A 12,568-nucleotide genomic window follows, 5' to 3' on the forward strand; every position below is an offset into this window, starting at 1 on the left:
TTAGAATTGAAATTGAGTTAAAATGTCCAGTAAGGGCAGTCTCAAAGAGAAAAGGACATGTCACAAGAGCATCATGTAGTCCAAAGGGGGATGTGGAATAAGGAAGAAAATAGCAGTCCTACAGGGTCCTCTACGTGCTGTTCGGTCTTAAGCTTCTCTTCCTCCCCTCCCCTTCTTACGTAGAACACTAATCTCCATGCCCAAACCCCTCCAGTCCCCTCTCCCGAATGTACGGATTCTGGGTTTGTGCGTAGGGATGGCTATTCCAATCTCTATATTCAGGGAGTAAAGCTGACGCTGGCTTAACTGCTGGAAAATATAATGACGCCCTTTGGAAATGGCTCAGAGGGCCTTTTCTCATACAGGAGAAAATACAGTTCTTTTTCCTATTTCTAAATTTGATATAGTCAAAACACTAGCTGTGGCTGTGTCAGAATCGAAAGCCTGTGATTTCAGGAAGGCAGGCCATCGATGCAGGGCGCAACTCGTCTGGATTTAACCGACCATCTTCAAGAGCTGCCAGGGCAAAACAGTTCGTCATTGTGTGGCTAATCTAGAGAACCTCTGAGTTTCGCTAGGCTGATTCTTAGACCATGAACATGCAGCACGACGCTAGATTAAACTGGAGGTTGTATAGATTGACAGGCCCAGCCAGAGTTCCACAATGCTGGCAGAGCTTTTGAGAACCCATCCTAGGCTTGGTGTAATTATAATGCTGCCTAGCACTGTAGGCCTGAAATAGATTATGGCCGTTCTTAAAACAAGAGACAAAGATGCTAAGTAAGGATTAGGACCCACAAGAGTACCAAAGCTGATATTTATAGAAGACTTTAAGGGTTGCAAAGGTTTTACAAATATATCTCATTTGTAGAAATGCAGAAGAAAAACACATACTGTATCTATCACTTGTTTATATGACATATGATTGGGAGCTTTGGTTTTTAAAAATTACTACAAAAATGAATAACATGGAAAGAAGTATTGAGTGATAATATATGTATAACCCAGTGCAATTGCTTGTTAGCTCCAGAAGAGGGAAGGAAGAGAACATGAATCATATAACCATGGAAAAATATTCGAAAATAAATAAATTAATTAAAAAAAACACAAATATATCTCATTTGATAAACAATAGTGGAATCTTTAAATAATATCTAGGGTTATTTTTTTAAAACACAAAAAGAGGTCTGTCTGTGACAGTTTCTGAATGCATTTAAAGATAATTGGGGTTGGTATGAAATCTTGGGAAGATTTAAGTCTCTAAGCGAGCATTTCTAATGACCTAGTATGCTTAGTAATTAAATGATGAAATAAATTCATCATGCTAAAATATTTCACATCCATACTTGTAATTTTTTCAGGGTAGTTACCGAATAAAATGACCAAATCCTCAAGGTACTATAGACTTTATTATTATTGTTTTTTCATTCAACATAATTCTTAATAAGCTTATTTTTTTAAAGTTAGGCCTTTGATGAAAAGATAAGATTTTAAAAATACTGCTATGAGCAAAACTTACTGTACATTGTGATAATTATTCACTATCTATTAATACCAACTGATTAGCACAACTTAAATGAAACTGAAACTAGCACTACCGAATCTAAATTATTTATTTACTTTGTAATCAATAAAAATAATTAACACAGCTAAGAAATACACCTTAGTTGGTGAAACTGAAAGCCAAGACTTGTCCAGCCATTCATGAGGATCTCTCTCAGAGGAAATCAAGATGTGGTCCGCAATCTGGCGAATTAGCTGTGCAGTTTCTTCCACGCCTGGCATAATAACAAGCTAAAAAGAGTTTTTCCATGTTAGACATCAATTGTAATAGAGAATAAATTATCACATATTTTAGTAGTTTTTAGTTGAATAGAAAAAAAGGAAACAAGCTGATTCCTTAGCTTCAATATTTCTAACACCACTAATAATATCCATCATAATTAATTAAACTGATCTACCTGACATACAGGTCATTTCATTTCCGAGGTATTAGAAGTTTTTCTTTTCCCCTTTTATTTTGTGGAACCTCATAACTCCCTATTTTAAATTTGTTATCTACTACTATTAAATTCTCTGCAATAAGATTACTGTTAAAATTCATTTAGATAACTTGAATGTGACTAGTAATTGCAGGTTTTTCGGGGATAATCACAAATAAAAATCCTTATTGACAAATAGCAGAAAATGAATGTCTATTTCATAAAAGCACAATATCAAATTTTTCAAAGATAAATTTAAATAAAAGGAAGAAAATGGACATTTGTAAATTAACTCTAATATCATGTCCTAAGTAAAAAAAAAGTTTAATTTAAAGTAATAATAGTCAACACTTTTGAAGTTGTACATATTATTATTTATTTTGTGTCATGGCATTCTCCTCAAAAAGGTGTTGTACGATAAACACATGTAGTTAAACTAAAGTTAGTCTTATTTTTTGGCAATTTCTCAAAGCTACTTAAAATTGTTGGGAGCTATATGAAGGTATTACAATGGCAAGACTAGGAATTAATATCTTAGGCACTTAAATTTTTTGTAAAGGGAAAAGTAAAAAAATGAAATCATCTTATGTGATTAATTTGATTGATATCCATGCAAACAATGTGTGACTTTCATTCTTTCCTTTTATTTTCAGTTGGTCTTTACAAAGTAAAACTATTATAAAGAATAATTTCCTTAGAAAACACATTAAATGGGGGGCAGCTGGGTGGCTCAGTGGATTGACAGCCAGGCCTAGAGACGGGAGGTCCTGGGTTCAAATCTGACCTCAGATACTTCCCAGCTGTGTGATCCTGGGCAAGTCACTTGACCCCCATTGCCTAGCCCTTACCTCTCTTCTTCCTTGGAACCAATACACAGAATTGATTCCAAGACAGAAGGTAAGGGTTAAAAAAGAAAGAAAGAAAGCCCCACACAACCCTAGTTTATCTAGTGTCACCTGCCAGTTTTTGTGCACACGGACTCTAGTCAGTGCATTGAGGTGAACTGAAAGCTTAAGTGAAATGTTCAGGGTCACACATTAGTAAGAGTCGGATGCCAGCTTAGGTCTACCTAACGACTTGATCCACTCTGCCACCTTCTTTCTTCAAGAACCGCTGTTATTAGTATAGCTACACAGGGGTCACATAAGCCTAAAGGTATGCTTAATACACAAATCTACGAATCTATTACAATGAAATTCAATGTGTCAACTTTAAAAGGAACCCAGCTCCCATCTTAAAATGTCCCGTCTCCTTAGGGAGTTCCCATTCTAATGGGGGAGATCAGCTTCAAACAACGGTGTGCATATAAGACATGTACAATAGCAGTGGGAGTGGGGATGGCATTGTGGGATTGTGCTGTGTTGAAGAAGAGCAGAGAGAAGGAAGGCAAGGGTTTACAGCACCCAGGCATGATGCTAAATGCTCTACAAATATTTTCTCATTTGATTTTCACAACAAACCTGAAAGGTATATGCTATTATCATCCCCATTTTACAGGTAAAGAAACCAAGACAGAGGTGAAGTGACTTGTCTGAAGCTGGATTTGAATTCAGGTCTTCCTGACTCTAGGCCCTGTGTCCTAACCACTGAGCCTTGGGCTCACCTCAAGAGGTGATGAAAGAGAGCATTCCAGCCATAGGCAACAGCCTGTACGGTTTAGAGCAAGCAGGTCAATGAGGGGAATGAAATGGAAGATGAGAAAGTAGGAAAAGGACAGCACGTGGAGGGCTTCATATTGGATACTGGAGGCATGGGGGAGCCATGGGTGTTTCCAGGGCAGTAGCTTCCAATGGCCACACTTGCGGTTTAGGAAGATCCCTTCGGCAGCAGAATAGAGGACGGATGAGAGCGGAAGAGACTCGAGGTGGAGAGACCAAGTAAAAGGCTATTGCAGAGGGGCATGCTGCCCCGGACCACTCTTCTGCCTCAGAACCAATATACAGAATTGACTCTAAGACCGAAGGGAAGGGGTTAAAAAAGGCTATTGCCATAGAGCAGGTGAGAGGTGACAAGGGCCTCAGCTAGGGGGGTGTCTGTGGGAGTCGGGAGAGGGATGTTCTATGAAAGATGCTGTGAATGTAGAAGTGAAATGAAAAGACAACAGATTAGTTATGTGCAACGTGAAGGAAGAGTTGAGAAGACGCTGAGGATGTAAGTCGGGTGACTAGGGGAGGAACTTTCTCTACAGCAGAATTCTGTGATCTTGTAGAGTTCAGCTTTGCAGACACGAAGATGCCAGGAGTTCTGACTCTCAACATATTTAGAGATGTGGACACTTAATAATGTGTAGATTAACCAATACGAGTGTATCCAGAAGGCAACAATGATTACAGTTCCGACTTTCTTGAAGGACTGATAGCAATGCAGAGAAAAGAGACTTCCGGGCACCTATCTACATTTTGCAGGGCTTGTTAGCAAAATAATAAGATCTCTTTTAATTGTATATAAGCAGTAAGATGTGGAGAGACAATATATTTCTTGGAATTAAAGTGACTGATTTATGGGACAACTTAGCTCAGAGAGGAAAGATGAACTCAACTCAGAGACAAAGAAACATTGACTTAGGCAAGTTTGCAACATATCAGAGGTGATGCAGGATGGAATCAATTACAAAATGGAATCAGAATAAATTTGATTTTCTCAGTACCATACTAGATGGACTTGCTGTGAAGGATTTTTAAGAGGACATGGATGAGAGTGACAGAGTTTAAGAAGGCATAAATGACTTAAAATCTCTACTTGGGATGGATTACCCAAATTAAATCAATGAAACACCAAAATATTTTATCTTCTTGTAGAAGTAACCAAAATAAAAATACAATTATTTCGGAAAGCAGTTTAGTGTGAATATAAGTATTTTCAACAGACATTTTTTTGAAAATTTTATTTAATTAAATGATTTAGAATATTCAGACATTTTTTTTAAACAGACATTTTGAATCATTTTATGTGGAATGATTTTGAGGCCTTTTTCTTTCTTTTTTTTCCCCTAATGGCAAAAGACCTCTAGTGGTTCCTCAGGTTTGCAGTATAATACTCTCTCTTCAGTTCTAGGTTTTCCATGTTGACCATTCCTCAACTGCCCACCTAGCATCTTACCCTCAAGACATTCTCCTGAATACTACAGTCAGAGGGGGCCTTTATCCATCCTTGGCATGAGTATTTTTATAATTTAATTTATGTGAATTCACAGAAATAGTTCATCATACAAATAAAAAAATCACAACCACAAAGAGCTAAAATGAAGCCTCAGAGACCACATCCAACCTGTACCTGAACAAGAATCCCTTTTACAACATTCTTAACAATTCCTATTCAATACACACTTCATACTTGGAAGTTGATCAATAATACCTTCTGAGGCAATTCATTCTATTATTACCACATCATATTGACTCATACTGAACTTGTAGCATATTAAAACCTCCATTTATTTTTCATAAGTACTATTTTTTATCCATGTCTCCTTGATTCTGAAATTGCAAAACTGATTCTTTTTTACCCCAAGCATAGAGCTTCTTTCATTGGATAGACATTTATTAAATAATATCGTGCATTTAACACTATGTTGGTACTGGGGGGATAAAAATAGTCCCTGCCTTCAAGGAACATTATGTTGTGGGAAATTTATGTTTATTCCTATTGAATTGTCTTATTTTATTAAGTCTATCATTCAAATCTACTTAAAACTTTTTGCTGTAGATTTTATCAACCAATATGTTTGCTATCTGAGGTTTTGAAAAGAATGCTTTCTGAGCCTCCATCAAAATTACTTATAGGAAAAAGCTGAGGTCCCAGAATGAGCTGAGCAAAACCCAAGTCACAGCCCAGCGCTACCTGCTTTGCCCTGCTGCCACCAGTGCAGACCTCCTCCATCCCATGCCCACCCCCTTCACATCCAACATGAGTTTCTTGTTTGACGTTGGTCCCCTAAAACTTAAGACAAAGAAGATTATTCTAGAAAGTTCTCATCAGTATGAGCTCCTGAAACATGCAGAAGCTATCCTGGAAAGAGGCAGCCTATTCTTGAGGGGAAGGACCTAAATGAGTGGGGCACAAGAAACACTGGCTTTCTTCAACCAGATCAATATGCTTTATGGGACCAGATAGACTTCTATACTAAAGAGAGCTGTCCAGTGATGACAGTTGGCCCAAAATATGAATATCAGTGGGCAGAGGAACAACATAAAGAAGTCTATTAAGCATTCTGCACCAAAGTATATTGATTACCTGATGACTTTGGTACAGGATCATTTGGACAATGAAACATTATTTCCATCCAAAATAGGTAAAATCACTTATAGAGTCTGGATACATGGATGTCATTTGGGATTCTTTATGCTTAGGGGAGCACTGTCTTCCTCCTCATTCTTTTGCTTCTGGTTCCTGCTTTTCTTCTCGCCTGCCTCTTTGGGGGTGGTTTGCTTAAACTAATATGAGTAGAGTAACTCCAAAGGAAATATTACCTACTTTCTGATCTGAAAGGTAAAATGTATAAAGCTTATGTTTTATGAAAAGGTTGGCTGGTGGTTATTTTGCTTTGAACCCGTGATTTCAATGATGTATAGAATTCCCAGTATAGAAATCTCCTTTCCTAAAAAAGCCTAGGAAATCATCTATAATTTGGCTAGGTAACAGCCAGGTAGTATGTGCCAGAGGCCAAGCTTTAACCCACTTCTTTTTGACTCTAGTGCTATCAAGACATACCTTGCAGTCTCTCACTAAGTTTTTAAATTACAACATTTTTGTGTTTTTTTTTTGGTTGTTAGATTGTTAATTTCCTACACTCCCTTAAAACAAACAAACAAGCAAGCAAGCAAACAAATTAAACCGTTGAGCATTGAAGGGTAAAAGGACTAATAATCAGAGCATTTTGCTAGAGACTTTCTTTCAAGCTGCCATCTATACAATGATGACTTTTTGGTTGTCAGCCAGTTCCTATATCTATTTATCTGTACTATCTTCTAACCCCTATCTCTACCTTTTTCACAAAGATACAACTGAAGGCTTTGTCAAGTGTTTTGCTGAAACCTAAGTTTATTTTTATTTTTATTATGTCTCTAGTAGTACCTTAATTTACTGGTCTAATTATCTTTTCAGAAAAGGAAATGAAAGTAGGAGAGCATGACTTCTTGATGGAACCATATGTGCTTTTAATTTTCATTGCTTCTCTTTTCACAAATGATACTCCATTTCCTGTCTCCAGAACTTTGCCCATCCTTGGAATTATTCTTCTCAGGGAACAGTATGAACAGTATCTTTGCTGGACAATCCATAGGTCTCCTGGGCTCATGGTCAGCTGAAATATTTTTCTATTTTTAGCTACTACTTTAACTGGCTATTATTGTACTCTCTTTAGCTGGAATGCTACAGAGCTTTTTCACACCTAGATAAGTGGCTCTTGGTTTCGAATCGGAAGTTTCTTCTCTTTGATTATCTCAGCTCTTGAGGTGGCATGTCATCTCAGAGCAAGAGAAGGAAGAAGACTTGCCTTCTTAACAAATTCTTCTTGACTCAAAAGTCTCTTCTCTCCATGTTGCCTTAGTTTCAATTTAGATGGTTTTATTTCCTTTATTACTTTGAAAATCTCATGTGGTGACAAAGGATAAAAATAGGAATGAAATCTCTAGAACAGCACATTGTTTCCATTCTCTAAGTTCTTAGAGAATGCCTCAGTTCTACTGATTCTCTTGGCTTTTTAATGTTTATTCAGGCCTGGTGATTTGAATTCATTTAGGATAGCTAAAAGCAGTTCAACCACTTTTTGCTTATCTTAGGTTTCCAAACCCAATTTTTGTTTTTATCCTTTTTAATACAAAGATCATTGTCTTAGTAATAAAACTGAAGCAAAATAAGAATTAAACAGTTCAGCCTTCTCACAATCATCCATTATCATCCTTCTCTTCATTCAGAATGGTGAGTGGTCTTATTCCTTTTTGGATCACTCTGTTCCCCTCCAATTCTTTTTTTATCATGCTTAGCATAGCTAATCAACTTTATATTACTCTGGCTGTATTAGACCTGACACAATTCTTAAAAGCTGATGCTACTCGTTCTGGTATGACTTTTGTTACTTGCTCTTGTTTACATCTTCTCTATATTCTTTTAAAATCTGCATGTCAGTGAGTATTCAAATCAGTCTCTTTTAGTAAGTTCCCCCTTTTCCTCTTCAAAATAAATTTTGCTTGCGCCTCTGTATTTCATTCTTAACAACTTCCTATTCTTTGGGGATGCCTCTTCCTTTCAATAATAAGCTACTGGATGTTGGGCTATTTTTTACTGAACTTTTGATATTTACTTCCCTAAAATGTAGTATGCATGCCAAAAAGTGCATGGAGACACTTCCAGGTAAGTATGGAGGCATTCTAGAGGTGGGACACTTCTCCCCAGCACACACCGACAAAGACCACCTCAAAAAATCTTAAAAATCATTTTCAGAAGAATGGAGAAACTGTACAGTAGGGCGCAGCATTGAAGGTATGTAGGATTGGGGCATTTCCAAACTATAAGAGGGTGAAAAAGCTTCCACCCAAATGCGAGCCAATCCACCCTCCCCCACTCCACCTATGGAGCCAGAGTCAGAGCCAGCGCAGGCCAGAACCAGCGAGCGAGTGAAGGGCACCTCTAGAGTGAGCAAGGGGCACCTCTAGGTCCTTGGGAGATGACTAGGACCACTGGAGACCTACCCCTGAAAGCAGCTTGACAGGAAACCCCAGCGTGCTTGAGGGAGTGCAGACCTTAGGTGTTCAGAGCTGGCTTGCCCACCAGAACCAGCGAGTGAGCAAGGAGCACCTCTAGAGTGAGCAAGGGGCACTTCTAGGTCCTTGGGAGATGACTAGGTCTGCCGGGGACCTCCCCTGAAAGCAGCTAGACTGGAAACCCAGGCAGGCAGGGGAGTGCAGACCTTGGATGCACCTGGGGAGGTAGCACAGAGAAGAGCTACAAAGGACTGTGGAGATTTGAGAGCTTGTCTCAGGCAAAACCTTTGCTCCTTAACTCCATACACAGAGAACCTGCCCAGCTCACTCAGATTTCCGACTAAAAAGGGAAGGGAAAACATACATGGAAATGGCTAACTGTGCACAGGAGCCTCAAAATCCTTCCAAAACAAACAAACAAACAAACAAACAAAAAAAAAGACTGTGACCCTCAAGAATTTTTACGGAGGAAAAACCCAGGCTACAGAGGAAATACTGGATGAAATTCAAACAAAGGCAAAACCTAAAAAAACCCGGAAATTGTCCACAAGACCTGGAAGAATTTCAATTGGAGCTTATAAAAAAAATGAAAGTTTTATGGCAAAAGAAATGGGAAATGGTTAAAAAAAATGAAGAAATCATAGCTGAATACCAAAAGGTTAAAGCAGAAAACCAGGTCATAAGGACCAGAATTGAGCAACTAGAAACCAATGACCGTGCAAAACAGCAAGAATTAATAAGTCAAAGTCAAAAGACTGACAAAATAGAAGAAAACATAAAATATCTCACTGACAAGGTGACAGATCAGGAAAACAGAGGAAGGAGAAACAATTTGAGAATCATTGGTCTACCTTAAAATTCAGAAATAAATAGAAATCTTGACATCATACTACAAGAGATCATTCAAGAAAACTGCCCTGATGTTCTTGAACCGGGGGAAAATAGACATTGAAAGAGTCCATAGAATACCCTCTACACTAAATCCCCCCAAAATAACTCCCAGAAATGTAATTGCCAAATTCCAGAGCTTTCAAGCTAAGGAGAAAATTCTACAAGAAGCCAAAAAGAGGAAATTCAGATATCAAGGAGCACCAATCAGGATCACACAAGACCTGGCAGCTTCCACACTAAAGGACCGCAAGTCCTAGAACACGATATTCAGAAAGGCAAGAGAACTTGGTCTTCAACCAAGAATCACCTATCCATGAAAACTGACTATATACTTCCAGGGGAAAGTATGAGAATTCAACAAAATAGAAGATTTCCAAGTATTTGTAAAGAAAAGACCAGAACTAAGTGGAAAGTTTGATATCCAAACACAAAGATCAAGAGAAACATGAAAAGGTAAATATGAAAGAGAGGGAAAAGGAGAAAAATGTTTTTTTTTATTCAATCTCTTCTTTAAGGTCTACAATTAGATCAAATTATATATACTAATATATGGGGAAAATGTTATTTGAAAATCTCAAAAACTGTTTTCATTATTATAGTAAATAGAAAAACCATTCATAGGAAAAGATTGGGGCATTAAAGGCTATAAACATGAAAAAAAAAAAAAGAAAAAGGGTGGGGGGAATGGATGATGGTACCAAGAGATACTTGAAAAAATAAAATAAATAGCATAATCGTTGTCACACAAAGATATACATGGGAAGGGGAGGGGAAGAATACTCTTATAAGAGGGAGAGGAAGAGAATGCTAATAGATAATACTCGAATATTACTCTCAGTGAAATCAATTCTGAGAGAGAAGAACATCTAGATCCATTGAGATCTTGAATTCTATCTTATCCTACAGGGTAAGGAAGAAGGGAAAATTAAGGGGAACAGTGGGGAGGGAGTACAAAAAAAGGGAGGGAAGGAGAGGGGGGAGGGAACTTAACAGACTCTAAAAAAACAAGCAGGGAGCAAAAAGGGAAGGGTCAGAAAGGGAAGTATATTAAGGGAGGGGAATAGGGAGATTGACTAAAAGTAAACCACCAGGTTAAAAGGATATAGCAAAAGAAGAAAGGACAGAACTAGGAGAGGATATCAAAATGCTAGGGAATTCGAAAGTGACAATCATAACTTTGAATGTGAATGGGATGAACTCGCCCATAAAATGTAGACAAATAGAGTGGATTAGAATACAGAATCCTACCATATGTTGTCTACAAGAAACACACATGAGGCAGATAGATACTCACAAGGTCAGAATTAAAGGTTGGAGTAAGACCTATTGGGCCTCAACTTATAGAAGGAAGGCAGGAGTTGCAATCATGATATCTGACAAAGCCAAAGTAAAAATAGACCTGATTAAAAGGGATAGGGAAGGTAAATACATCCTGATAAAAGGGAGTATAGATAATGAGAAAATATCACTAATCAACATGTATGCACCAAATGGTATAGCATCCAGATTTCTAATGGAGAAACTAGTAGAATTGAAGGAGAAAATAGATAGTAAAACTATACTAGTGGGAGACCTAAACCTACCACTCAAATTTAGATAAATCAAATAAAATAATAAACAAGAAAGAGGTAAAAGAAAATCTTAGAAAAAAATAGAGTTAGTAGATATATGGAGAAAAATAAATAGGGACACAAAGGAATATACCTTTTCAGCAGCACATGGTACATTCACAAAGGTTGAGCATATACTAGGTCATAAAAACATGGCATACAAATGCAGAAAAACAGAAATAATAAATGTGACCTTCTCAGATCATAAGGCAATAAAAATAATGATCAGTAAGTGTACATGGAGAGCCAAATCAAAAATTAATTGGAAATTAAATAATATTATTCTCCACAATTGGTTGATTAGAGAACAAATCATAGAAGCAATTAATATTTTCATTGAAGAAAATGACAATCATGAGACATCCTTTCAAACTCTATGGGATGCAGCCAAAGCAGTACTCAGGGGAAAATTTATATCCTTGACTTCATATATTAACAAATTAGGGAGGACAGAGGTCAATGAATTGGATATACAAATCAAAAAACTTGAAAGCGAACAAATTAAAACCCCCCAGAAGAAAACCAAATTAGAAATCCTAAAAATTAAGGGAGAAATTAATAAAACCAAAATTGATAGAACTATTGAGTTAAAAATCAAACAAAACAGACAAAGTATTGGTCAATCTAATAAAAAAGAGGAAAGAGGAAAACCAAATTAACAGTATTATGGATGGAAAGGGAGAACTCACCTCCAATGAAGAGGAAATTAAGGCAATCATTAAAAACTATTTTGCCCAATTATATGGCAATAAATATGCCAATCTAGGGGATATGGATGAATTTTTACAAAAATATAAATTGCCTATTTTAGCATAAGAAGAAATAGAATTCTTAAAAAAAATCCCATATCAGAAAAAGAAATCGAACAGGCCATCAAAGAGCTCCCTAAGAAAAAACCCCCAGGGCCAGATGGATTCATAAGTGAATTCTATCAAACCTTCAAAGAACAGCTAATTCCAATACGATACAAACGATTTGACATAATAAGCAAATATGGAGTTCTACCAAATTTCTTTTAGTACACAAATATTGTACTGATTCCAAAGCCATGCAGGTCAAAAACGGAGAAAGAAAACTACAGACTAATCTCCTTAATGAACATAGATGCAAAAATTTTAAATAGAATCATAGCAAAAAGACTCCAGCAAGTGATCAGGAGGGTTATTCACTATGATCAGGTAGTATTTATACCAGGAATGCAAGGATGGTTCAATATTAGGAAAACCATCCACATAACTGACCGTATCAACAAGAAAACCAATAAAAACCACATGATTATCTCAATAGATGCAGAAAAAGCCTTTGACAAAATACAACACCCATTCCTATTGGAAACACCTAGAAAGTATAGGAATAGAAGGGTCTTTCCTAAAAATAATAAACAGTA

At 37.0% G+C, this 12,568-nt stretch overlaps 1 protein-coding gene across 3 annotated transcripts in view; it reads right to left on the reverse strand.

The window, feature by feature from the left end:
- The window catches only part of SHOC1 (shortage in chiasmata 1), a 162,303-nt gene that overhangs the window by 23,835 nt on the left and 125,900 nt on the right, over positions 1-12,568 (reverse strand). For all 3 annotated transcript variants that reach the window (XM_056806600.1, XM_056806599.1, XM_056806598.1), the window contains exon 25: positions 1,663-1,794. In XM_056806600.1, coding sequence (XP_056662578.1) covers positions 1,663-1,794 — 132 coding nt within the window. The remainder of the gene's footprint in view (positions 1-1,662; positions 1,795-12,568) is intronic.

This window comes from Monodelphis domestica, chromosome 7, assembly GCF_027887165.1.
Source record: "Monodelphis domestica isolate mMonDom1 chromosome 7, mMonDom1.pri, whole genome shotgun sequence".
In the NCBI taxonomy this organism is placed as follows: domain Eukaryota; kingdom Metazoa; phylum Chordata; class Mammalia; order Didelphimorphia; family Didelphidae; genus Monodelphis; species Monodelphis domestica.